Source organism: Syzygium oleosum, unplaced genomic scaffold (assembly GCF_021117445.2).
Source record: "Syzygium oleosum isolate NSW1041296 unplaced genomic scaffold, Sole_v2.1 Sole_v2.09, whole genome shotgun sequence".
NCBI lineage: Eukaryota > Viridiplantae > Streptophyta > Magnoliopsida > Myrtales > Myrtaceae > Syzygium > Syzygium oleosum.
The window spans coordinates 1,084,727-1,111,036 of record NW_026607493.1 but is presented as its reverse complement, the minus strand read 5'-3'; the positions used below and the strand labels follow the sequence as shown (position 1 = coordinate 1,111,036).

Genomic DNA, 26,310 nt, shown 5'->3' with positions numbered 1-26,310 from the left:
CCTTTGATATTTTTGATGATTGAATGTTTGTGACGAAGGACGAGGAGGTTCAATTGGAGGGAGGGGCCCATCTTATCCAAACTTCATCTGGGAAATTCAATTGGTAAGGGGAAATATGTTCTCTTTCTTCTTCGTTTTGACACCATTTTCAGGATATACCATAATTGAATTGAAATGGAAGAGATGTCAGATTATAATATTTTTGCTTTTCGATCCAACAAGAAAACCGTGAGTGACTCTCCAAAAATATACGCTCGACCTTACTCTTTTATCTGCAAAAGGTAATAAAGAAGTACCCTTTCTTTGGTGCTTTACTAAAGTTCATGCAAACTGCATGGGCTGTTGAATCTGCTTCGATGCCTCTTCCAATTCTTATGAGTGGCCTACAAATTGAAGTCTTATCATCTCCATCTTCTTCGTGAAAACGAATGCCGAAGGTATATTTGGACTCCGCGAATTTGTGAATGTGTGATCCTCGTGGGAAATGATTCCGACCCATGATCATGGCCGATACCTCTAGTAATGCAAATTTCTGTGATAGGCCCACGAAAAGGCTCAGAGACGCCATTGTTGAGCTTGCAAGCTCCAACCAGAAAAGCCCTTTGTTTTGTTGAAACACAGGATCGAGCTGATCGATTCTTGTCTTCGAATCATCTCCCCACTACTTCTCTGTACTCCTGATCATCCAACATATAGATTCCCAGTGAAATTTCTGTTCTGATGTTGGTCTGGCTTAATGCAAGGCAATTTGATTGATTCGTTCATCAGATGACCAAAATGGGATGCTTGCAGACGATACACCAAGCTATTGAAGCACTGAATGAGGAAGGGGGTTCAACAGAGCAATCCATATCTTCAGACATCAGATCACAACACCACGAACTCCCAATTCGGTCACAAGGCCTTCCTCTCTCACCATCTCAGGAAATTAACAGATCAAGGACAGCTCCTTGCCTCTCCCCAGGGCACCTACTCTCTCCCAAACCAGCACATTCCTTGGCCCTGTCGAGAAGACCAATGCGAGCAGACGCAAGACCTGGTCTTGCATCCGTCTTGCGATGGCCAAAACGATGTCAAGAAGAAGCGGCTTCAACATCAGCAGACGCGAGGGAAACCCATTTGGACCCTGAAGCCGAGGCAAGAAGATCTGAAGGGAAATGCAGGAACGTCGGTGACCACGCGCGGGTTGACCCAAGAGTGTTAGGAAAACCAGATCAACTGGCGCGACCGATCAAGATGAAAGGAGAAGGAACTGATGTTCATAGGAAATTCAACATCAACGTGGGATTTTGATCTAAGCTGTTGGTCGCAAGTTCTATTAGTACAGACTAGTGGGCACAAGTTCATACGATCCATATCTATCTCTCAGTTTGACTTTATCTTGTAGTCTCTATCCTTCAGACAATGGACATATTTTCTAGTGGGATTCTTGGGTTGTTGTTGGTGATTTGTATATGTTTATCACAGGTTTGATGGTCTCACGAGTCAGCCTCCATCACTAGTTTAGTTTTACTTTTCTCCATGAACGACCTGGTATAAGGTTGGTTGCTTCAGAGACTCTGCATCAAGTCTTGTTCAAGCAAAGTCCCAGTCACTGTCTGATTATCTCCTGAACGAGGATTATCTGCTGCTAATCATGTCATCATATCCACCTTGATCCTGGAGCAAGGAAGCTCTTTTTCCATCAGTAGCGCGAATCAAGAACCGGGGGCGATTTTGGAACATCATAAAACGACAGCACACAACCCCCCCCCCCCCCCCTCCACGTCACTCTCTCTCTCTCTCTCTCTCTCTCTGAAGCGCATATCTTCTTCAATAATGTCACGACAGCGCGGTCGACATTGGAGTCGCAGGTCAAGCGCTGGTGATCCAAACAATTCGTGTTCGATCCTTCTAAATGGGGAGCAACAATCTCGTGGACGGCGTTCGTCGCTGGTTCAATCGCCGCTCCTCCACGACCGTCCCGAACAACAGCAGCAACAACAACAGCCATAACCATCACGACCAAAATAGCGGCAACGGTTACCGCAACTCCCGTTATGGAAAGCGTCACGTGTCGTTGAGCGGATCACACGCTCGATCGCCGAACGGTGTGGGGGATGACAGCGAGGGCGGGGAACAAAAGGGGAATCTCGCGATCGTTGAGGATTTTGGCGTCTCCGGATTGTCTCTGATCAAAGTTCCTAAACGGACCCACTTCAACATGGCTGTAGATTCTCACAAAAAGGTTCCAGATTGACCATTCTTTCCTCGACCCTTTTGTGAATCTGATCTTGTGTTATCATTCGATCCATCGTTTTCCTTGCGTTCTGCTCGTTTTGAATGATCTTGTTTAGTCTTTGGTTTTCTCTTGGGGATTGAATGGCGGATTGGGGGGGGGGGGGGGGGAGATTCTGAGACAATGCTTTCTTTGAACTTGGTGCCACATACATTGCAGAGAAAGTAGAGGGAAGGATTGTGAATTGTTTGCACTTTTGCTGATTCCATGTCTGTCACTATTGTTTGGTGGATTAGTTTTATCAATTTGTATAAAGAGAATACACCCTCCATGCCTGGGCTAGATGGAGGGACTTTTACAGGTTCTCTCTTTATTCATTGTTCATTGGCTGGGCAACACGGTATCATTGTCACATCAGCAGTTCAGCATCATTTAGTCCCGATACGGCTTTGATTGTGAGCTAATGTGGAGAATTGACTAATACTCATGGTGTGGCTGCTGGTGAAACCAAATCTGATGATATGCTTTGTTTATTTCTCAAGCATTCCTCTATTCATTGTAGATTAGGTGATGACTGGTGATTTTATGCAGGGAACTCCTGAAGCAGATTTCTTTACAGAATATGGTGAAGCTAGTCAATATCAAATTCAAGAAGTTATTGGGAAAGGAAGCTATGGTGTGGTTGGTTCTGCTATTGATACCCACACTGGAGAAAGAGTTGCAATTAAGAAAATCAATGATGTTTTTGAGCATGTTTCTGATGCCACTCGCATTCTCAGAGAGATAAAGCTCCTTCGGCTGCTTCGTCATCCAGATGTTGTGGAAATCAAGCATATCATGCTTCCTCCCTCACGGCGGGAATTCAGGGACATATATGTTATATTCGAGCTGATGGAATCAGATCTTCACCAAGTTATTAAGGCGAATGATGATCTTACCCCTGAGCACTATCAGTTTTTCTTGTACCAGCTTCTTCGTGGTCTAAAATATATTCATGCCGGTTGGTAAATTTTCATAAGTTCTTTTTGCTTTAATGCCCTCACTGGGAACTTAATGTTGTCAATTGACCCTTTGCAGCTAATGTTTTCCATAGAGATTTAAAACCGAAAAATATTCTTGCTAATGCTGATTGTAAATTAAAGATCTGCGATTTTGGGCTTGCCCGTGTATCCTTCAACGATGCTCCATCAGCTATATTCTGGACCGTTAAGTATCTTCCTGCAGCTCTACCTCCATGAACTCTGATTCATTGACCATGTCATCCACAATGGTATATCCCAGCTAAACTTATGTTTTGTCACAGGATTATGTTGCAACTCGGTGGTATCGTGCTCCAGAACTCTGTGGTTCTTTCTTCTCCAAAGTAAGCTGGATTATACGTTAATTATCTCTAGTTTTTTAATGGTGGCAGAGACTACATGGTCCTCTTCCCCAATTATTGTTGAATGCTCTCACCATGGATAATTTTCTGGTTTTCATGTCCATCTTCCTGTTTGTTCAATATTATTTTTTCTGGACATTTACTGCATGATAGTTGTGACTTACCCCCACTATATTTTGAGCCATAATGCAGAGAGTAAGAATATTGGTCCTTTCTCATTTAGTGGGGGACGTTCATTGGTAAAAGCATTCGCAGTTAGTTTCTTTGTGATGTGCAAGGCTGTTTCCCTTTCAAAGATTTCTTTGTTCTGGCTAACCCTGCAAAAGCGGGTAAATTTTTTCGTTGAAGCTGTTTCTCTCTTTGTATGAGCCCGGTGCAGTTGCCTTCTGCTGAATTTTTGTTGGTACACTATCCCCAATGATGTTATGCAAACTTCAATCTGTTGCTAAAGAGATAATGACGAACTTTAAGGCTTTTCTGAGAAGCAAATTTTTTCTACTCCTGTCATGCAGTAGACAGAAAACATGTTCACACATTTTGTGTTTTACTCACCCCACACCTTTGTTTCCTCTAAGGACAATCAATTTTAGGTTTTTGTGTCTTCTTTGCTGTCTTATGCTTATTGTCATAATTCCTCTATCTTTTATGTATCTTGCTGTGTGCAGTGATGTTTGAAGAGTCTTAATTCTGACATTGACATTGAGGGGGCATTTCTCTAGCCCAGTCCATGTATGTATCGATTATAGGAATAATAAAAGAGGCTATAACAGACAGAGTGCGCCTGCCAGCGGGCACAGTTATTCCATGTTGTTCTCATTCGTGTTAGTGAGCTTTTACACTCTTGTGAAGTATGCCTGGGAATTTTTATCGATGCCAGCTGGTTTGAGTGATGTTTTCTGAAAAGATGTCATGCTAGTAGTTCCGGCTTACACACGCTGATAGAATCCACTTTACCTTCTAATTTTCAGTACACCCCTGCTATTGATATTTGGAGCATTGGATGCATATTTGCGGAAATGCTCACAGGAAAGCCACTGTTTCCTGGGAAAAATGTTGTGCATCAACTGGATCTGATGACTGATTTGCTTGGCACTCCTCCTCCTGAAGCCATTGCGAGGGTTAGTTGCTATTTATGATGAATATCTGTCATCTTTAGACAAAGTAATTTTATTGTGTATGACATTCATTTGTACAAGATGCTTGCACAGTCTTTGCATCCAAACATGCACAAATACACATACATGAGCAACTATGCAGTATGCGTACCACAATATGGCATACATCATACCGTTCTAATGTTTGTTTACTGAGGTAATCATTTTCGTTCTAGTTGTATTCTTTTCCCCTGAAATAACTTTTTCCACAATTGGCAGATTCGGAATGAAAAGGCTAGAAGGTACCTTAGTAACATGCGGAAGAAACAACCTGTTCCTTTCAAACAAAAGTTTCCTAATGCAGATCCACTGGCTCTTCACCTGCTGGAGCGCCTTCTTGCATTTGACCCTAAAAATCGTCCAACTGCTGAAGAGGTTGTGGAAATATGAAGTTACATATCGATATAATTCCCCTGAGAAGTTACAAGTCTTGGTTGTTGAGTATATATACTCACGGTATCAATAATACCTATGTTTACAGGCACTAGCTGATCCTTATTTTCATGGTTTGGCCAATTTGGAACGTGAACCATCTGCTCAACCCATCTCGAAACTTGAGTTTGAGTTCGAGAGAAGAAAACTGACGAAAGATGATGTCAGAGAGTTAATTTACCGTGAGGTATTCTCTTAAAATTAATTGTTTCTTCACATCTTATAGCATTTTTTATCATTGCTAACTATCTGTTATCTTGAGTTGTACAGATATTAGAGTATCATCCTCAGATGCTCCAGGAGTATCTTCGGGGAGGAGATCAAATAAGCTTCATGTACCCAAGGTCTGCCTGATATCTCAACTATTTGAACTTGCAAATATTCTAGGATCTTCAAGAGAGGTAGAGAGAGAGAGAAAAAAAAAACGACCACACCTTTACTCAATGACTTGATAGAAAGAGGACATAAGATGGCTCTGTTTATAGAGCATGAGACTCCCAAAACCCTAATTATCTTATTTATGACACCTGCTATCTAAGTCCTAATACCACTGAATATACTTAAACAGAACCCAAATCAGCATTTAGGGTGTGTTTGTTTAAGGGAAAGTGTTTTCCGGAAATCTGTTTTCCGAACTTTCACCCGTTTGGTTCGTCGAAAATGATTAGTCAACTAAAAACACTTTCTGGTCAAGGAAAACATTCCTGTATAAAATGAGGAAAGTGAATTCTTTAATCTAAGAAGATGAAACACTTTCCGAAATTACTTCCCTTGACTTTTTTAATTTTTTATTCTTTTCTTTCTTTTCTTTTTTTATTTTTAAAAATAAAAATATTAAAAAATTCGAAATTAGTTTTTTGCCTGATAAAATCACGGGATTGAAATCATTTTCCAAATGAGATCCAAACACTAGAAAACGTTTTCAATCACATATCACCAAACAAAAGGAAAACTTACTATTTTCCTGGAAAATGATTTTCAGGAAAATATTTTCCAAAAACGTTACGTTTTCCGTGAAATAAACGCACCCTTAGAGAAGAGCTTACATGTATTGTGTTGTACCAATTACTTGCCAACTTGTTTGCGCTTTCTGGATATTCTACCATTTTTCTCTGGTTACGCTTAGCTAACTCAAACTAATGACGACCTTGATCATCATCAACGCTTTCATTAGAAAGATACAGAAGGGAGGTAGAATGGCTTTTATACCTGTAAATCTGAGTGAAGTTTCATAGATGAATTCCTGGTTGAATTATACCTGTAAATCTGAGTGAAGTTTCATAGAAGAATTCCTGGTTGAATGTATCACATGAACTGATGAGTTTGTTCACAGGACATTGAAAAGTTTGGTGTACTTCCGCCTAGCTATCGTTAAAAATGTTTAAACTCGTTCTCCGGGTAATGGGTTAGGTGTCATCAATCTCTGCGTTTTGTCTCAGTGGTGTTGATCGATTCAAGCGACAGTTTGCCCATCTGGAGGAGCACTATGGTAAAGGTGAAAGAAGCATTCCAGTCCTAAGGCAAAATGCTTCATTGCCGAGGTATGTTCAAATTTTGCATAAGCCATGATGTTTCTAGATGTAAGAGTCAGAATGGATATCTTTGCGATGTGCTTGAAATCCATTTGTGCGCGTTATTTACTGTGACATGTTTTCCTTTAGGGAGAGAGTTTACGAACCTAACAATGATCACGAGAAGCCAGGTGCCTCGGTTGCCACCAGCCCTCCAAAGACAGCGCAGCAGTCTAATAATTTGGGGAATCCAAATTCGGATGTGCAACATGAGCACAACCAACCGAATAGTACACGTTGCTTATTGAAGAGTGCTAGCATCAGTGCTTCCAAGTGCATTGGCGTTAAGGGAAGAGAAACCAAGGTGTGTTGCTTCAAGTTGATTTATTGTAAACGTTTTGACAAGTGTTAATTTTTTTCGCTCGGACAAAATGATGGTTAGCTGTGCTGTCTTTAGTAGAAATGCAAAGATGACAAAGTTGAACAGATTTTGAGCACGACGAGCAGTGTGATGGAATTTTTCTGTTTCTTTCCTGTTTTTCAGAACCTTTTTGAACTCTCGACATTTAAGAAGCAACCTCTTTGTTTCTTAATCTGTCAAGATAATTACCGCACAACCTTAATCGATTTCTTTGACACTTTCTCGGCTCATCAGTTCGCTCTAGTAATTCAAGGACTCAAATCTTGCCCCATTTCTTGTTGGATTTGTTTGCATGTACTTACCAGATATGTCATGACTGTAATCTGACAACTGACCTACGGAAATGGTTGCTCTCAATTTCTATCTTCGACTCATATAAATCGTTCCTTTTCATTGACAGCATGAGGAGGCTGAAGTGAATGACGAGGCTATTGATGGGTTGTCTCGAAAGGTCGAGGCTCTCCATACTTGATGACTTCAATCATTCAAGAAAGGGATCACCAATGCAGTTCATGTCCGGTGGTTATCGCCAAAGAAGAATGCTCAACATCTGTCACAGTTCACGATCCCTCTTCTTGCAGGTACACCTAAAAAATATAACTTCGTATACCTATTCCATGTGAAATGCCGGTTTTGTTATTGAACTCCAAATTGTGCCGTTTTTTGTTTTGCAGCGCTCTGCATCACGGAGAAGTAGACTTTGATATTAACATAGAGAATTTTGCATAAGAATACATACATTGACGTGCTTTGGCTGTCATGTATATTAGTTTCCTAATGACAATTTGTTGGAGCCCTTCGTTGTACAGATGGATAAATCAGTTGATTTACATAGTTAATCACTTTTTTTCATCATATGTTGCAATTTATGGTTGCACCCCTTAGAGAGATTGGATTTGCGTTAACAAAGGAAATCACTGCCGTAGCTCGTCGACAGCCAGATCCGTGATTAGCGCCGCTGAGATTCAATGATTGGATCTCATCGGTGATTGGATCTGATGTGCTGATCCGGATCGCCATGAGGTAGTTGGAACTCTGAGTTCTCATGCAGATGAGCAAGTTTCCCGGGAAGGATTGGATTTGCCTGATCCAGCCGGGAATTCCGTTTCTTCTTTCCCGTTTCAAACAGGAAAGCTTTTTGAGTTCCCGACATGCACCAAGCGAATTCAATCCACCGGGGAGTGAAAATTGGCACCTACTTCAAGACTCGTGAGAAAGAATTAGGTGTGAAACACAGTTCCGAATTCGCGCGAAATTGGTGCAAAACACAATTGTGAACTCGCGTGAAAACTAGCCTATCGTGTGGCCGAAAAATTAGACATAACAGTTTGGAGATGTGTATAAAACTACACTATGCAAAGCACGTATTTATAAGTCAAGAGGCATTCAATAGGGTAATCTTTGGATTTCCCATCAAATACGCTTTAAATGCTCACCAATAAGCTTTCTGCTTTTAAGGAAAAATGTGATTCCATTGCAAATTCGGTCATTTACCATCCGATTCTAAGTCAACAGTGGACCCAAGAGGCATCGCCAGCGGGATCTTGGCTACCCGGGGCTTGATTCGATTTTAGCAAACCTGTTATCTTATATGTATGCGCTAATTCCTTGAAAAAACTACTAACTTTAAGTCTAATTTCAATTCTGCCTCAAACTTTTTATTGTCTAAAAAAAATCCCCAACTGACATTCATATCTCAAATCTATCCACGCGTCCACCAAAAATCGCCACTAGTTTCTTCAAAATTATTAATATCAAGGCCAGAGCCTCCTAATATTGATGCAGTGTGTTTTGGACGCAATGGCAAATTTTGGATTAGAGTGAAAGTTCGGATTATTTTTAGACAAAAAAGAGTTTGGGATAGAATTGGGTTCGTGATAACAAAGGAAATCGCTGCTCTAGCTCGTCAACAGCCAGATCCATGATTAGCGCTGCTGAGATTCAATGATTGGATCTTATCGGTTATTGGATCCAATGTGCTGATCCGGATGGCCACGAGGTAGTTGGAACTCCGAGTTCTCATGCAGATGAGCACGTTTCCCGAGAAGAATTGGATTTTCCTAATCAAGTTGGGAATTCCGTTTCTTCCTTCCCGTTTCAAGTAGGAAAGCTTTTTGAGTTCCCAATATGCACCAAGTGAATTCAATTCACTGGGGAGCGAAAATTGGCGCGAAACACAATTATGGACTCGTGAGGAACAATTTGGCACGAAACACAATTCCAAATTCGCGCGAAACTAGCTTATCGCGAAGCCGGAGAAGTAGACACAACAGTTATGGAGATGTGTATAAAACTACACTATACAAAGGACGTATATATATAAGTCAAGAGGCATTCAGTAGGGTAATCTCCTTGGATTTCCCCTTAAATAGACTTTAAATGCTCACCAATAAGCTTACAGCTTTTAATGGAAAATGTGATCCCATTGCAGATTCGATCAATTTACCATCCGGTTCTAAGTTAATGGTAAACCCACGCAACACCGCCGGTGGGCCCTTGGCTACCTGGCGCTTGGTTCGATTTTAGCAAACCTATTATCTTCTATGTATCCGCTAATTCCCTAAAAATATCATCAACTTTAGGTTCAATTCCAATTCCAATTCTACCTCCCCAACTGACATTCATGTCTCAAATTAATCTAACATCCAAAAAATCGCCACTAGTTTCTTCAAAATTATCAATATCATGACTAGTTAGAGATTCATTATCGAAACAACAACAACCTCTTAATATTGATTATCTTGAAGAAATTGGTTGTGATTTTTGGACGCGATAGCAGATTTTGGATTATAGTGAAAGATCGAATTATTTTTAAACAAAAAAAGAGCTTGGGATTTTTTAGGAATCTAGTCCTTACGAGTTAATAAAAATGGGTTTTTGTGAAGGTGACGGTACCTATGATATGGCTTTGGCCGTCAATAAATTAAATTCTCATTCTTTTTACATACATGAGAATGATTTTACATTAATTCAATGATATTCTAAGAATAATATCGACATTATCAATATCATAATCCAATTTACCCTTTTGAGTTGGGTTGATATCGACGTTGTTCAATTAAATTTGGGATTTAAAGATGTGAATGGAATTTGTAATCTAAGGGTGTGTTTGTTTCATGAAAAATATATCATTTCTGAAAAATACTTTTCAGGAAGTCATTTTCTAGGAAAATGAGTTCATTTTTCAATATTTGGCTAAAACCTAAAAAATATTTGAAAAGTAAAGTATTTTCAGTTGTTTGGTGAGAAAAATTTGATGGTGAAAATTATCCAAAAATTTTGTATTTTTTTATTTTTTTAAAAAATTTATTAAGAAAAGAAAATACATGAATGTTTTCCTTCTTCGAAAGAAAAGAAAAGAAAAAATATTAACAAATTCAAGATAAGCAATTCCGGAAAGTGTTTTCACTTTCTTTGATTAATAAATTCACTTTTATAATTTTATACATGAATTTTTTCCTTGACCGGAAAATGTTTTCGGTTAACTTACCATTTTCGGCGAACCAAACGGGTGAAAGTCTGGAAAATGGATTCTCAAAAAATGCTTTCCCTCGAACAAACGCACCCTAAGGGTTAAAATACTTTGTATTTGTCCATGGCACATTACAATAATGGGAAAAAGTATTAGAAAAGTCCTAAACTTATTGCATTGGTCCAATTCAGTCTTAAAACTTTTAATCGTGCCAATTTAGTCATAAACCTTTTGACATTGTGTCAATTCAGTTTTTCTGGCTAATTTTGGCCAGATATTACTGACGTAGACACTGGTTGGCATTGCCACAGGCGTTGATGTGGATAATTTTAAATAATATTTTAATATTTTATTTTTTCAATTTTTTTCTTTATTTTCTCTTTTCCTTTTGCTGGTGATTGGCCACCGGCCATTGCCAAGCGGGCTAGCCTCGCTTGGGCAAAGGTTGCCGTCGCCCACCAAAGGTGAGGCCTGGCCAGGTGAGGATGAGCCCCAGTAAGGGATCCCCTAGCCAGTTCTGGCCTTGACAAGGCCAACCCTCGTCGGGGCTTGCCCTCGCCTGACCAAGCCTCATTTGTGGCTGATGGCTAGTCACTGGCAAAAGGATAAAGAAACGAAAAAAGAAAAGAAAAAATTTTAAAAAATAATTAAAAATCGAAAAAAAAAATTAAAATATTGTTAAAAATTATCCACGTCAGCACCGGTAGTGCCATATAGGTCGATCGGCATCCACATTAGAAATATCCAGTCAAAATTAGTCGGAAGGACTGAATTAACACTAGGTCAAAATGTTTAAGACTAGATTAACACTAATACAACGAGTTTATGACTTTTCTATCACTTTTCCCTTAATGATGCTTTGAACTTGGTCTATCGGGAGACAATAGGAGCTAGGATAGAGCTTCGATTAAGAAGACTCTCATCTCCATTTAATACGAAGCATGTCAAAGGGTCTTGAACCAATTTAAGTGCATAAAAATTCTCCCTGCCGATTCATAAGCTTTTCAAATCTTCATGGCAATGGCAACACATGACTCTTATCTTCTCCGTGTATAAATACAGCCCGAGAAAATTTTTTATGACTACGTTTGGTAGTTTGGATAGGATTAAAATTTACTACTATCTTATGTTCGATTCTTGTCCAAGAAATGATAAGGTCGGATATAAAAGGAGTATAGTCCAGAGAAAAATATCCCGTGAGGGAGGAATAAGATTTCTCGTATCCATGATATAAAAGTTATTTTTCTCAAATAACAAATCTCTTATATTAATAAAATTAAAAAATAATAATTAAATAACATTTGAATTCTAATAAAAAAAGAAAACTCAAAATAACAACAAAATAACAACAATTTTTGTTTTTTTATTCTCATTTTTATCAATTTTTTGAATTTATTTCTATTCCATAACATATATGCTTTATGTGTGTATGTATTTTTTTTTGGAGCAAGGTGTGTATGTATTCAGTAGTTATATTTATTACATATTTTAGGTGTATTTGTATAGTTTATTATTTTATAATTTTTTATTAATGAATGATGGAAGGGAATAAAAAAGACAAAAATGAAAAAAAAAAAAAGAGAGGGAAAAATAATTAAAAAATCAGTAATTAAAAATGAAAAAGGCGAGAGAGTCGAAGCATTATACTTCTTTAAATTGTGAATGTGGACTATCATGTTTCTCTCTCTTACTAGATTCGGCATTCGCTGACAGATCTACCTCACCGATGTTGATGTAGCTTGTTTACATTTCTTGTCATAATTTAACTTCTTGTTGTAAAATACTGCAATGAGCTCATTCACCATTAAAGATTTATATCGCACAATAATCATGGATCAATTGATGGATGTTATCTCCATTTGTGCTTTTATGGTTTCTTTAATAGTGTACTGTGAGAGATTCTTACCATCAATTTGTACATTTTTAAGTTCACTTAAACTGATATGTTATTTATATCAAACAATGAACCTAATAGGACATGAAAATATCTAATTTTATTACTACAATTCACCATATATTGGACAGGATATAGCAAACATATCATACCATATATATTTTCCAATCATACCTTGACTCAAAATCCAAACAATCAAACGTAACCTTTATGTATAAGGAAAAGTTAAAAACCTTGCATGATCTAGCACTTCCTCTTCTTGGCCAAACATGACAAACCCTTGTTGACTTCTCTAGGAATGTTTCGCTACGAGTGCCAAGGCCCGAAACTTGCTCCAAAGCACCAACATGAATTTGAACCAAATCGATTTAGAGCCGAGTCTCGGTTTCCGGATACGTGGAGTATTGTCCGCTCCATCTGTAGTGCTAACTCCCTTCATAGGGCGACCTATCTATTCGAGACGATTTTACCAAATCCCAAACCGTTCCCCGTCCTTCCAAGCTTATAAAGGTACTCAAATACACATACCAATTCGCATGTCATGATCAGTCATTTTCGAGATATGTTCTCTCTACATATAGGAAGAAAAGATCGCGATCGATTCAAAATAGGAAATGTAACTTAAAACTTAGAGTCCATAAAGATTTAAGGAATAGAATGAGACCTATCAGACCCTTTTAGATTAACATTTGTTCATTTCTCTTTTTAATACGATTGTTATTCATTTATTTTGAAAATTTGCGATTTTTCGGGTCGGGTCCGATCCAAGATCCGACCCGGGACCCGACTGCGCCCGCCCCCCCTGGAAAGCGTCAAAAGAGGAGAAATACCCCGAAGAAGTCCACGTCACGCAGGCAGGCAGGCAGGCGGTTAGTTGCCACGCACTATCTTTTAACCTTTTTTTCTTTTTATTATTCTTTTGACCTCTTTATTTTTTCCTAAAATTTTTTATTCTTTTTAACCTGTAAATATAAAATCCCACGCCTTTCGAAATTCCCTCTCTCTCTCTAACCAGATCTAGATTCCACTTTCCCCTTTCCGATCTTCACCCGTCCGTACGTACACGCCCTAATCTCTCTCTCTCTCTCTCTCTCTAGAAGGATGACGCAGCTGGCGGAGACGTACGCGTGCATGCCCTCGACGGAGCGCGGCCGCGGGATCCTCATCGCCGGCAGCCCCAAGCCCGGGTCCAGCTCCGTCCTCTACGCCAACGGCCGGTCCGTCGTCATCCTCAGCCTCGACAACCCCCTCGACGCCTCCGTCTACGCCGACCACGCCTACCCCGCCACCGTCGCCCGCTTCTCCCCCAACGGCGAGTGGATCGCCTCCGCCGACGCCTCCGGCTCCGTCCGCGTCTGGGGCGCCCACGGCGACCACGTCCTCAAGAAGGAGTTCAAGGTCCTCTCCGGCCGGATCGACGACCTCCAGTGGTCCCCCGACGGTCTCAGGATCGTCGCTTCCGGCGATGGGAAGGGGAAATCCTTCGTCCGCGCGTTCATGTGAGTTTCGCTTTTCGCTTTTTTCTTTCTATTCTTCTTTCTTTCTATTGATTGCTTTTTCCGTGGGGAGTTTTTTTTTTTTTTTGTATTTTGTATGGTTCTTAATTGTCATAGATTCGTAGATGTTATGCGATTCCGTGTTCGTCGTAGGGAAATGTAGGAGATTGTGGGGCTATTGGACCTTAGAAACGTGTGGAAGGAGGGGAATCTCAGGGTATGGATTGGAAAACTTATTTGCCCGAATGCGTCCTTTTTTCCCTTCGGTACTTGTTGAGCTCGGTTGATTTGCTGATCCGGGTTGAGTGGACAAATTGTAATTCTAAATGAAGGTGAGACGCAGAACGATTAGATGTGGTTTGTTTAAGCTCTTGGCATAAAGAGCGGAAAACTTGGTGGATCAAGTTATGTGTACTCTAGAAGGCAGACTATGTCAATATCTGATTAAATGGCCATGCATGTCAATATGGTGCATGTACTTGGTTGTCTGGGTAATCTTTTTGCTACGTATAATCGTTTAATGGTGGAAATTTTCTTCTTTTTTGGGGTCTAGGTGGGACTCAGGCACCAATGTGGGAGAATTCGATGGCCATTCACGTCGAGTTCTGAGCTGTGCATTTAAACCAACTCGGCCCTTCCGCATTGTGACTTGTGGAGAGGATTTCTTGGTGAACTTTTACGAAGGACCGCCTTTTAAATTCAAGCTGTCTCGCAGGTTTGTTGTTCTTAGTTCACCTGGGTGATGTCTTGCTTGGTTAGATTTAAATTGATCTTAGAAATTCTATAGTGGAGCCTCATTGTGGTCATTCTTTTGTACTTGTGCAGTAAACTCTAGTCCTTTGTATTGGTTGAATTTTCTGTACTGGTTGAACTCTCAATCCGTGGATTTTTGTTTATTTTCAAATGGATTTACCGGTTCAATATAGGTAGATTTTGACTGAAACTTCTTTCCGCAAAATCATGTATAAAATTATTGTTGCTTATGCCTTTTGCTGGTATAACGCACGGTTGGATTTGACTAGGAAGAGTTACATGGGCATTCTGGAGGTTTTTTTTTTTTTTTGGGTACTGAGGGCATTCTAGAGTTGTATTAATACTCATTGATGCATGACTGTTTTCAATTTCTGTAGGGATCATTCCAACTTTGTCAACTGCGTGAGATTTTCTCCAGATGGCAACAGGTTCATTAGCGTGAGCTCTGATAAAAAAGGAATCATCTATGATGGTAAGACTGGCGAGAAGATAGGAGAGCTGTCGTCTGATGATGGTCACAAGGGTAGCATTTATGCTGTCAGTTGGAGTCCTGATAGTAAGCAGGTATCGGTAGATCTCCAAGCATAGTTTTTATTTGCATTCCTTGTTGGGGTAGATCTGTTGGAACTTGGACTCAGGACAAACTTGCAGTAGGTAGGCATTTGATTTCAGTAGAATGGGATTGCATATGTAGAGATACAACGGAATTCTAGTTGCCAGTAAGACCTATGTAATAGAAAAAGCATGTAAAATGTGATGATCCTGGATCATAGATGTTGGGACATTAAATTTTTGTTGCTTTGGAACGTCTGAAAGGCTGTTTGTGAAGCTAGTTTTCTTTCTTTTCTCAATAACAATATATCTGTGTCAACTCTTTTACAATTATGTAAAGATCAAATGGTTTTTTGGGGGGTAAGAGAAGTAGTGTAGTAGAAGACATTCAACGGATCTGCATGATACATGTGGAATAATGGACTTTAGTACTTTGATGCATATGAGTGTTTGTGATCATATAAGCAATGGTTTTTGTCTGTAATTACATGTAGTTTTCTTGTATGTTAACGATGGTTGGATGGTTTAGGTTATAACTGTGTCCGCTGACAAGTCAGCGAAGATATGGGACATTTCTGAGGATGGCAGTGGTAAGCTAACAAAAACATTGACTTCTTCTGGTTCGGGCGGGGTTGATGACATGTTAGTTGGTTGTCTTTGGCAAAACAACCACCTAGTCACTGTCTCTCTTGGTGGCACAATCAGCATATACACAGCAAGTGATCTTGATAAAGCACCAGTCTCCTTTTCTGGACACATGAAGAATGTCTCTTCCTTATCTGTGCTCAAGGGTGATCCGAAAGTGATGCTCTCCAGTAGCTACGATGGTCTTATAATAAAATGGGTTCAAGGAATTGGATTTAGTGGCAGAGTACAGAGGAAAGAGACTACACAAATCAAATGTTTGGCTGCAGTAGATGAGGAGATTGTAACCTCTGGATATGATAATAAGGTGAGGCAGTTGCCTTCAACAAGTTTTTTTATAGGGCTATGTAGTTGAGATGCGTATAGTTGATCAAATTCTTGAAAGACTGGAGAAAGTTAAGCATAAAAACTGTATCAGAATGATTTCCATGTATAAAACATCGTATTTCTAAGAAATTTATCATTTTTTTCCCTTTTCCTCTTGATCAAGCCACAAGAGTATTGGCTGCATAATGGTTACGCAAGATATGTAGAAGTGAGGTACCAAATTCTGGTGGATGGACATGCAGTGGTTGTGCCCATAACCTGTAATTTCACAGAATTTTCCAGGTGTATGTGCCTGATGTAGAAATTCTGAAGCCTAGAATTTGATGAGTAGTAATGAGATGAAGCCTTTTCACTCTTTTTCTGTTTTCTAATCATTTTAAAATTTGCTTCTTTGGAACTGGTTCCTTTGGTAGAGCAGCTGGTTTTCAAGGCGATTTTGTCCTTTTTGCTTTCTGTGCATCTTCTTGGGACAAGTCCTTTTCATTTTTCTATACCCATTTTGTTAACCCTGCTTTCTCAGGAAAATTAGTCTGTGTAAGCTTGTAAGTATAGGCTTAGTGGAGTCAGATGGTGGTGGCGGTGGCGGCGGTGGCATTGGTCTGTTAAATAGGATATGCCCACAAATGACTGAGCATAGGGAAGCATTGCTTGCTGCCTGTGACTCTCTTTAATTTTGTTTTATGTGACCAGGTATGGAGAGTTTCTGGCCATGCTAGTCAAAGTGGAGATGCAGAATTCATTGACATTGGCTGTCAACCCAAGGACTTGAGTCTTGCCCTTCAGTGTCCTGAATTTGCATTGGTTTCAACCGATACAGGAGTTGTCTTGCTCCGCGGTGCAAAAGTTGTGTCAACCATCAATCTTGGGTTTGCTGTAACAGCATCAACCGTTGCACCAGATGGAACTGAAGCAATTATTGGCGCACAGGATGGAAAATTGCACATATATTCTATTTCAGGTGATACATTAACAGAGGAAGCTGTTCTGGAGAAACACAGAGGTGCTATTAGTGTCATACGCTATTCGCCTGATTTATCCATGTTTGCTTCTGGGGATCTGAACAGAGAGGCTGTTGTTTGGGATCGTGCCTCAAGAGAGGTAATAAATTGCTGTGATGGCATTTTTGTTGCATTTTGAGAATTCAGTTAAGGTGACTACACAATTATGTTACTGAAGGCTGGATAAATCTGTTTTAAAAGTGACTTTTTTTTATTTGAAAGTTGTGCAGCTATCACAATTTGATTTTAATTCGACACGAAACACTTAAGACCTTTGAAAATATACTTATGTTGACATATGATACCCATATATTTGTAACATTTTTCCATTTTCAAATTTTTGGAGGGAACATAAAATGTAGAAAAACTTATTTTTTTAATGTGTAAAGTGTAAACAAACAAAAACCTAAATATGAAACATGGGCAGAAACTGCTTCGAAATAACCTGTGGGATGTGGTTTCGTTGCTTTACCATTTTGGTTGTGATGAGAAACTTTTAGATGCTTCATTCAATGAGACCAATCATGACACATCCAAGAAGGAAAAGTCTTACCTTTCATTTTCCTATCCTAACCAATATATGCGGTTTCCTAATATAATGAACAAGCTTTTTGCAGGTTAGAGTGAAGAATATGTTGTACCACACAGCCCGCATCAACTGTTTGGCTTGGTCACCCGATAGCAGCATAGTAGCAACTGGATCACTTGACACTTGCATCATCATCTATGAAGTTGACAAGCCAGTATCTAACCGTCTAACCATAAAAGGAGCTCACTTGGGTGGAGTTTATGGATTAGCTTTCACCGACGACTTCAGTGTGGTTAGTTCTGGTGAGGATGCGTGCATTCGTGTATGGAGGATAAACAGACAGTGATCTTGGGGAGATTATGTGAAATTTCAGAGATTGCATCTACTTGAAGGGGATTTGCTGTAAGAACTGGGAGGTATAGCTTTCTGCTTTTTTCAGAAAGGAAGCTGCAAGCTTTCAAGTCCCAATGTTGCAGCTTCGAATTCTTGTGCTACTGTGGGGTCTCAAGAATCTTGAGCAGTGGCGGAGCAGAATTTTATTCTCATCTTACGCTGGTGTGGCCTGGTGGGTTTCGTCTAAGTTAATTGTTCTTCCTTTTGAAGGCTGTTTTTGGCCGCGTCAACCGTAAGAATCTGAGCTGCAGGAGTCACTGCCTCTTATCTTTAAATAGAGGTTTTTTCATCATTGAAGCTTGTGTTTGTTAGTGTTATCAGATAAACCTTTACTGTATTTTCTCTTCTCCGAGAGATTTTCATTGTGGAAATGTGTCACAAGCTTTATTGCATGCTACTGTTTATTGCTTGGAGGTTTTATTAAGTTGAGGTGATTTTAATGCTGGTTTTCTGCGAAGCGCCTTCTGAGTGCTTGTGGCTCTATGATTACAAACAAATTTTTACCTCTCCTACACGCTATTACGGTGCCGCACTTTTGTTTTCCAGCATTTCGTTGCGTCAAAAGCACTTTAAAATAGAGTTCTTAATTGGAGATACCTATAAATACTAAATATTCAGATAGCTCCGTTGTGGAGGTTGAGCTAATTTAAAGTACAAAAGATTTTATAGATTTGCAGGCCTATATGTGGTAATTCATACTCATAGTAGAATCAACCGCAGTTGCTTAGCTCAAGAAGGGTCAAAGCCAAGACCCTACAGCTTCACCTATACCATGGCAATTACCATGTATACAGACTCGTACATGGAAATTTGAAGCTCGTCAAAAGGGGAGGAAAACATCTTAAGGCGCATGACGCAAATAGAGGGGTATGTATGAGGTCGGTGTTGGCAGCGAATCCCATACAGCGAATGCGCTCGAACATTTCATAAACTTCCTCGTCATGTCGGGGAAGTGACGATCGATGACGTCCTTCAACGTCTCCGTCTTACTTACCCATTCCAGGCCTTTCTCTGTGTATGTCCGTGCGTTGAAGTTGGTCGTAAAGAACCTGTCGGCTTCTAGCCGCCTGGAAAAAATTTGTCAAGAACGAAGATACAAGAATTTGAAAGACACAGCCAATACGTTGAGGAATTGAGGGGCAACACTTCCAGAGTATCCTAATTAGGGTGGTGTAGGTGCATTATGAGGAGTACCTGGATGCAATCAGTAGAAAGATGAAGAAAGCAGTTTCACTTATGGCAAAGCCCTTGATCTTTTTCTCTGCATGCAAACCCACCAACAGGTCAAGCTTCTCCACATCGTCCCCATAGACTTCTCGCAAGGCTTCGATAACTTGCTTATCATCATTCAAATCTTCCCAGCGGCTGATTGGGATCATCAGCACGTTTCTTCTAAACTCGTTGAACCGCGCGATGCCTCTCTCCCTGTCTCTGTAAACTGGTCCCAAGATGTGAGCATCAGTTCTAGTACAGTCGTGATGAGGATATAGGGTGCGAAAGAAATGAGTCGAGAAGTTATGTTACTTTCTAATGCTGCCATGTCGATTAGGTCCGGTCTATCTTCGCCGTCGACGTCTTGAGGAACAAGGTTTCTCATCCAAGATGGGTAATTCCACAGAGAGAGAGCCCCACATGCCTGATGACCCAGTGACACCATCATCTGCTCCATTCCAATCCTTGAGAGTCTTCTCTGCCCTTGTCGTCCCACCACTTCCTGCATCGGTATCCTAGTAATTTTGCCTAGAGCAATTAGCGACTGTAGTCCCCCTAGACGTAAAATTGAAAGCCATTTCCCGAGGAAGGTGATATATCCGTTATTTCACGAGATCGAAGTTCTTTGCTTTTTGTCAGTACTACGACCTTCAGTTTAGCAGTAACAGGCTAATAGCAAACATGAAGAAAGTGAAATTAGATGCAAATGGGATGATAAGATGATTACTCTTCTGCAATGGGCAGACACTTGTGTTCCGGGATAGTTGCGTCGATGTCCCTGAGGATGAGTTTATCCGGAAGGAGTGCATGCATCCTATAGACACTCACAAACTCCTCAGAGAGTGAGTAAGGAACTCCGTGATCTCTTGGCCTTTTAAGACCTACTAATCCACTCAGTATTGGTCCGCATATATGTCCGAAGATATCCTTAAATTTCTTCCCCAGAAATCCGTACCTGAATCAGGCACGATAGTGGTAAGAAGCAATTACAGCATAATCACAGAATCACACATAGGTTTCACAACTACTTGTAAATGCCCAGTCACTCATCATCAGATCCATTTTTCTCTCTGTATTACCAGTTTATCCTCATTCCAGCAAGAAGAGTGTCGGTCTTCAGGAGCTCCACTGTCCAGTCAATGGTGTGGATTTTGGCAATTATAGCCGAAGTCACTAATCTAGCATGGCGATAGAGCTTCTCGTCATCAAGATCTGGATAATGTTCCTGACACATACACAAGTACATAATATTAGCTGTCCTTGTAGTTCCTTTGGTATATAAGTGCCAGCAATTTTTTCAATGAAACTTTGGGTCTATACCGCTCATTCCGAAGGATAGCAAGCATGAAACCGCGGTAATTACATGAGCTATGGTTCTGAAGATGATGAAAGATGTTTGTTCTATAATCTTTCCTCAGTTAAAGGACGTGCAGTGTGTATTCAGAGCTAACTTTTCGCCGAAGCCCGAGAACAAATGACGAGAGAAGTCTCGGCCCTTATAGACTAGAAGAATTTGGAAACAACAATATCAGGACTTCATGGACATTTCACCAGATCATTGCAATTCAAAACTCGGGACAGCATTGTTATATAAGGAAGGTATTTTCGTTGGATTGGTGGAAGAGAAGGGAAACCTTACTTTAAGCATATCGCAGACGGTGTTGTGTTCTTTGACGAATAAGGCCTGGATGAGTGAAAAGCCAGCCCAGCTATTCCTGACGTCGCCTGAAATAGGAATCCCTTTCTCGTTGTGTTCAAGGAGGCCTTCTCCCGAAATCTTTAGCTTCCCATCTTTGAAGGTCCTCACTCTTCTCTCGCCGTTATCGTCATTTCCATATATCACGCTTCCATCCCTAAGCAGTTTACAATGTACAACTCAATTAAGAAATTCTCTTTATGTCAATTGTTCAAGGGAACTCTCAAAGCAGTAGCCAGTTCATTGGTGAAATTTTGACTAAGATCAGCTAATCATTTCACAGACAGACACCTTTTTTTTCACTTGACATGAAATCACACCTTAAGTCATCGGATTAGTAGCCTTTCTGGAAGTACTAGACTTCATAGTGACATCAATGTTGGATGAAACTCTGCATGTAAGCAAGTTTTAGCGTATCTCAATGAAATTTCCGTAATTTCCTCGGAACACTATTCTATCCAGGCCAAATTTCATTTTATTGAGGAACTCTGCAACATCAAAGAACAGACTGAGAACAAATATTGACATCTGCCTGCTGACAGCATAAAGCAAGTTATTAGTTCTCAGTATGTAAGGGTGCGGAGGCAAAAAGTAGGGAATTCCGACTCTTACGGCTCAGCGAGGTCGAAACAATGTCTACAACATTTCATTTTAATCTTTTTCCAAATCTTTCTTAACCGTCTTTTTCTGCATTCGACTCGTAAAAGGATCAAGAATCAGATGGCTCCAAAGATTCAGTGACAGGAGTTTTTTTAATAGCTGCCTGATGTTTAGTACTCCCTAGTTATTTCAATACTGTTCACAGGAACTTACCACCACGGGGTCCTTATATTCAGAGAGCCATTCTTCCAATGAGATGACCCAGTTGACACTTTCTTGGTCTTGTAAAATCTGAACGACTTCAATGGACACTCCTCTGCAACTTCATCAGGTGCTTTAATTTCTACCTGCTGAAGAAATTATTGATCATTGAGTCTTCAATGAGATGAGACAACTGGTGGGTCCATTCAACTACTTCTCCATTAGCCTGTCAAATTATTTGGACGTTGTTTTCCTACAAATAGCTAGTTGTGCCTCGGGTCATAGAGAGGCTTTGGGGGTTTTCTCTTTTATTTAGTACCTGTTCAGTTTCCTCCATATGATCAACCCAGTCATGAATCATGAACTGTATCCATGAGCACGCTATCATGTTGAATTGCTTCCCATTGTCGATGAACTCTTTTCTTGCCAAAAGCTTGGATGCCACCACAGATGGATGTGGATCCATTAACTGTGGAAAAAGAAGACAATTAAACTTAGAATTTTTGGTATTCCGGCTTATGCTTGTACTTGGCATTTCATCTGAAGACAAAAAATCTTTAAGATAATGACAGACAAAGACTGGACAGCTGTTCTCCAAGCGGATAAAAAATCTAAGTTCATGAAATTTGCAGGCCATTTCAGACAGAAACTGAACAAATCTGTTCACTGGACATGGACGGTGAGACAGAGCCATAGCCTGCCTACCACTCAATGAGAAGAGTAATTAATGGCGACCCAAATGAAAATAATGAGGCCCTTGGGAAGTGGGACTTTTTCCCTGACCTGTCATTGCAGTCCATATACAGATTTTGACTATGGACCATCGATAGAAACCTAAAGGAGAGACTGCTGGAATTCGTAAATGGCTCGTGGTAGGGTAACTTTCTAAAGTTGCATTTTCATCTTCTCCTACATAAAAGCAAATCTACTTTAGTTTTTTGAATTTTAAAAAAACAAAATTTTTGCCTTTTTTTAACTTGGAATTTAGAATAAATCTTCCTGCAATGGAGAGGTAACAATTGTCAACGATCTGGTGTCTTCCTATGAACAAAGCTTTGCACGTTTTATGCTCTCCCCACCGGGAGAAGCCAAAAAGACAAAAAGCACTTCTTTCATGTATATAATTCTCAAGCGAGTTTAGGGACAAGGAAAACTGCCCCTAATGCAGCTTTTAGGGACGGCTCCAATGGCAGTCGCCGGTGTCGACCGGCTTCGCACAGGCGACGACCAGTAAGCCGTCGCATATGAGCATTAAGGACGGTTTTATCGGTGGCCTGTTCTCTTTAAAAGTAATGTAAACTTCTGATCTTAAAGAGGAAAAACAAATAAACGTAAACTCAACCACTGTTATTTGATAGACCGAGTATGTCAAAAGGCATGATATCCATGCTTACCCCGTAAGTTGAAGTGGAGGGAGGCATGTTGCGTCCCAAAAATGTTCCTTGACTACCCACGGCATCGTCGCTTGGGTGGTTGCACCTTCCGTCCGCCGTCCGGTAATCGAATGCTTGAGTGTCATACTTCTTGCCATCAACACCACCAACGTGTATGAGATTATATCTCTGGTGCAAGTGCCTTCTCATCCCCAAGTAGGAAAGCCCCAGGTACACCGGCATTCTGTGCCATAACCCTAGCTTGTCCACCATATGTATCACCTACATGAAAAACCCGAAACGATAGTAAGAAATCACATGCCGTGTTACTACTTGTCGACCGATCTCTCGTCGTTTCGTGGGGAGAGGAAGTTACGCACGAGGAAGAGAAGCGCGTCGAAGAAGGTCATTTTGGAGACCATTGGGCGAAGCTGAGGGTGGATGAGAGAAGAGAATGCAGAGATCAAGGCCATGTTCTTGGCGTGGATGGGGAGGGAGCTATGCAGGTTCTTGAGAATTGCAGAGTGTCGTGATGCAGAGAAGAAGAGAGGGAAAGGGAGGGAACTTAAGGAGAGCTTGTGGGGTGGTTCAAGTCTCTTTTGTGGTGTAAATGGTGTGGGTAGTGTTAGCCCATGCGTTTGTTGCCCTGCCCATGCAAGGCAAATATTAAGTGCTCAAAGCTTGTGGGGCTGTATGAGAATTGTTGGAGGGTTTTGTGCGGCTACATTGAGAGTACTAAGTTGTGACGGCATTTTGGTGATCGTTATGAGAAATATTGTAGAGAGAGAGAGAGAGAGTAGAATAGGGTTCTTCATTTGTATTCTCGTAAAGTGGTGGTCATGGCTAATAGATGTTAGGTTTTCTTCGGTGACCGATTTAAAACGAATGTACATCGGTGACGGATTTAAAACGAATCTACTTTGTAGAGATTTGGGGAGATCACTATACACTTAGCTAAAAAGTTACGGGACTAAAGTTTGTCAAGCTAAAAGACAAAGATTTCGCCCGAGACTAAAGTTCGAAAGCCCGTCACAAAAGAAAAGGCGCATGAGGGGTCTAAAAGAGATTATATGACAGGACAATCCTGGAAAATATTTGTGAGATATGTGAAAGTGTTTTGATGCAATCTATAAGTTCTTAAGTTGCTGCTAAAGTAGATCTAGGCAAGAACTGAGGGTTTTTGAAACTGATGTTATACATCTGGTGTGGAGGGGGTTCCTGGTATATCAGCAATTCGCATGCTGAATGGCTGTAAAAGAGCTCCTTTGCAAGGATAGTCCATGTTACATGCGCAACTTGATATTTAAGGTTATGCTAGAAGGTACTAGTTGGATGATCTTAAAATCACCTAAGTTATGCCAACTCCCCTTATATTAAAATCCTATTTACGAAAAATTGTCTAGACTCATCTTTGACACTGCATCAACATAGAAAATATCGTTACGACATTTTTCTACAACTTGTCTAAGCAAAATGCCACTATATGAGAGACTTAAGTGATCACGGTATTGAAAGTTATAACGTAATGACTTTGTTCTCAACCACACAACTAAATTGCAAAGATATTTTGTCCATTCGTTAACTTGTGTCCCGACGGGCACTCTTCAAGAAACAATATATCCAAAAGAAATTTTGCAATTTTTAACATACAGATTGTCTCGTATTATTTGTAGTCACTATTCTAAGAATTGCAATTATTTCTCATTTAATATGCTTAACAAGTGTCCAGATGAACCCGTTAGTCCATTACTATGACCCTGGTACAAAAATGGAATGGAATTTTATCTTGAGAGGAAGTTTCAATGTTCTGATTAGGCGGAGATGAACCAGCAATGAGACAACTTGGCATGTAAATGAACAGATGAATGATCTTTCTCACACTGGCCTCATAATTCTTTAAACAGCAAATGCATGACCATTAATGTTGGAAAGGTGTCAAATGGATTGATCCATGAACATAAGCATAAGTATCGTTTATAAGTGATCGGGAGTTCTAGAGGAGATGCTCTGGGAGAAAATGAACCCCAAACATATTAACACGTACTTATTCAACATAGGCGCTTTTTTTGGATCTTTGGTTTTGATTAAGTGTTAACTTCACCGGAAGAATGGGAGGTTTCGCTCTTATGAGAGCCTTCGCGGCCTATCCATTTGCTTTACAGGGATGGCGGGCTCCACGGATGCGTTCCTTCTTTTAATATGTCGGTTTCCGCACGCCTCCACATCCAATTCTTCATGTATTTTTGTCTTTCCCAAAAAGAGGGAATACCCTTTTAAAATTTTTACATTCTGGTAATCCCGAGGTTCAAACGAGAACCGAGATAAAATTTTTGAAGAACCTACTCAAGTGCTCTAAAAAGAAAAAATACCTTCTAAAAGTTTTACATCCTAATAATGACAAAGGGAATGGAGAAGAATTCAGCTAAGAGGGAACACGCTTAGCCTCTCTAGTGTCATCCATATCCAAAGTAAGATCAAGGCACATGAATGTCGATGCTGATAAAATCTTGAAGTTGGCTGTGAAATTGTACGTTCCTTTGCTCGATTAGGACATGCATGTTGACTGAAATTTACGAAAGACTGCACTCATGTGGAGTAATGCGAATGAATGCTTGTGAACCCCACACCCATTTAATGGATCGGCTCCCTCCCATTCCGAAGACGATCGACAAGTGTTCCGACATGATTCGGTACTGAATCTTCGACGGATGTCATTGATCCGATCTATACAAGCTTTTTTTATTTTTAATCATATCTTTGCTATTTCAAAGTCCCGTTAAGTATCATGGTCTTCTAGTGACTTGACTAACGACACCTCGCTATCTCTTTTAGAGTACGCTTTTCCCCAGAAAATCCCCGTTTTTATTGCTTAAAAAAAAATAGATAAACGAAAAATGATTTTATTGTACACGAAAATATTTAAGCATAAATAGCTGTTGATAATGAAAATATTCTTTGTTGACTAATTATTTCAAAAGATATAATCAATCATTTTAAAGAAAATATCTTTCAAATCATTTCATTTTTCGCGAAATAAACCAGCTTAGACTTC

At 40.1% G+C, this 26,310-nt stretch overlaps 3 protein-coding genes across 6 annotated transcripts; 2 read left to right on the top strand and 1 right to left on the bottom strand.

The window, feature by feature from the left end:
* Nucleotides 1–6: 6 nt before the first annotated feature.
* On the top strand, nucleotides 7–7,972 carry LOC115680425 (mitogen-activated protein kinase 9-like). Of its 3 annotated transcripts, XM_056314674.1 has the most exons (13): nucleotides 7–103; nucleotides 793–2,227; nucleotides 2,810–3,218; nucleotides 3,296–3,423; nucleotides 3,522–3,581; nucleotides 4,568–4,717; nucleotides 4,973–5,128; nucleotides 5,235–5,372; nucleotides 5,456–5,529; nucleotides 6,625–6,726; nucleotides 6,847–7,060; nucleotides 7,518–7,698; nucleotides 7,792–7,972. In XM_056314674.1, exons 2-12 carry the CDS (start codon nucleotides 1,898–1,900, stop codon nucleotides 7,587–7,589), a joined length of 1,833 nt encoding a protein of 610 aa, XP_056170649.1. In that variant the 5' UTR covers nucleotides 7–103; nucleotides 793–1,897; the 3' UTR covers nucleotides 7,590–7,698; nucleotides 7,792–7,972. The 3 variants fall into 3 exon arrangements, with proteins under 3 accessions (XP_056170649.1, XP_056170650.1, XP_030460093.2); XM_030604233.2 differs by lacking the exon at nucleotides 7–103 and having other exon boundaries at nucleotides 192–2,227; XM_056314675.1 differs by lacking the exons at nucleotides 7–103; nucleotides 7,518–7,698; nucleotides 7,792–7,972 and having other exon boundaries at nucleotides 178–2,227; nucleotides 6,596–6,726; nucleotides 6,847–6,986.
* Nucleotides 7,973–13,493: 5,521 nt separating this feature from the next.
* LOC115680424 (actin-interacting protein 1-2) lies at nucleotides 13,494–18,525 on the top strand. The gene is made up of 6 exons (XM_030604232.2): nucleotides 13,494–13,982; nucleotides 14,533–14,694; nucleotides 15,110–15,296; nucleotides 15,814–16,236; nucleotides 16,947–17,354; nucleotides 17,872–18,525. The coding sequence occupies exons 1-6, from the start codon at nucleotides 13,585–13,587 to the stop codon at nucleotides 18,127–18,129; spliced, it is 1,836 nt and encodes a 611-aa protein (XP_030460092.2). The 5' UTR covers nucleotides 13,494–13,584; the 3' UTR covers nucleotides 18,130–18,525.
* Nucleotides 18,526–18,821: 296 nt separating this feature from the next.
* On the bottom strand, nucleotides 18,822–23,782 carry LOC115680423 (alpha-dioxygenase 2). Of its 2 annotated transcripts, none has more exons than XM_030604231.2 (10): nucleotides 23,639–23,782; nucleotides 23,280–23,540; nucleotides 22,205–22,354; nucleotides 21,898–22,031; nucleotides 21,028–21,241; nucleotides 20,468–20,613; nucleotides 20,116–20,343; nucleotides 19,701–19,903; nucleotides 19,371–19,614; nucleotides 18,822–19,243 (listed from the first exon to the last, which is right to left on the bottom strand). In XM_030604231.2, exons 1-10 carry the CDS (start codon nucleotides 23,729–23,731, stop codon nucleotides 19,018–19,020), a joined length of 1,899 nt encoding a protein of 632 aa, XP_030460091.2. In that variant the 5' UTR covers nucleotides 23,732–23,782; the 3' UTR covers nucleotides 18,822–19,017. The 2 variants fall into 2 exon arrangements, with proteins under 2 accessions (XP_030460091.2, XP_056170648.1); XM_056314673.1 differs by having other exon boundaries at nucleotides 21,898–22,034; nucleotides 23,639–23,781.
* Nucleotides 23,783–26,310: the final 2,528 nt, after the last annotated feature.

Excerpts from the sequence above, each read along its gene's own strand:
- LOC115680425 (XM_056314674.1), top strand. The coding sequence starts at position 1,898 with ATGGGGAGCAACAATCTCGTGGACGGCGTTCGTCGCTGGTTCAATCGC. Across the intron at positions 3,424-3,521 it reads CATCAGCTATATTCTGGACC|GATTATGTTGCAACTCGGTG; the intron begins GTTAAGTATCTT and ends GTTTTGTCACAG. Across the intron at positions 5,129-5,234 it reads ATCGTCCAACTGCTGAAGAG|GCACTAGCTGATCCTTATTT; the intron begins GTTGTGGAAATA and ends CTATGTTTACAG.
- LOC115680424 (XM_030604232.2), top strand. The coding sequence starts at position 13,585 with ATGACGCAGCTGGCGGAGACGTACGCGTGCATGCCCTCGACGGAGCGC. Across the intron at positions 15,297-15,813 it reads GGAGTCCTGATAGTAAGCAG|GTTATAACTGTGTCCGCTGA; the intron begins GTATCGGTAGAT and ends TGGATGGTTTAG. Across the intron at positions 16,237-16,946 it reads CCTCTGGATATGATAATAAG|GTATGGAGAGTTTCTGGCCA; the intron begins GTGAGGCAGTTG and ends TTATGTGACCAG.
- LOC115680423 (XM_056314673.1), bottom strand. The coding sequence starts at position 23,731 with ATGGCCTTGATCTCTGCATTCTCTTCTCTCATCCACCCTCAGCTTCGC. Across the intron at positions 21,242-21,897 it reads AATATAAGGACCCCGTGGTG|GGATGGAAGCGTGATATATG; the intron begins GTAAGTTCCTGT and ends TAAACTGCTTAG. Across the intron at positions 19,904-20,115 it reads TGTCTGCCCATTGCAGAAGA|GATACCGATGCAGGAAGTGG; the intron begins GTAATCATCTTA and ends CAAAATTACTAG.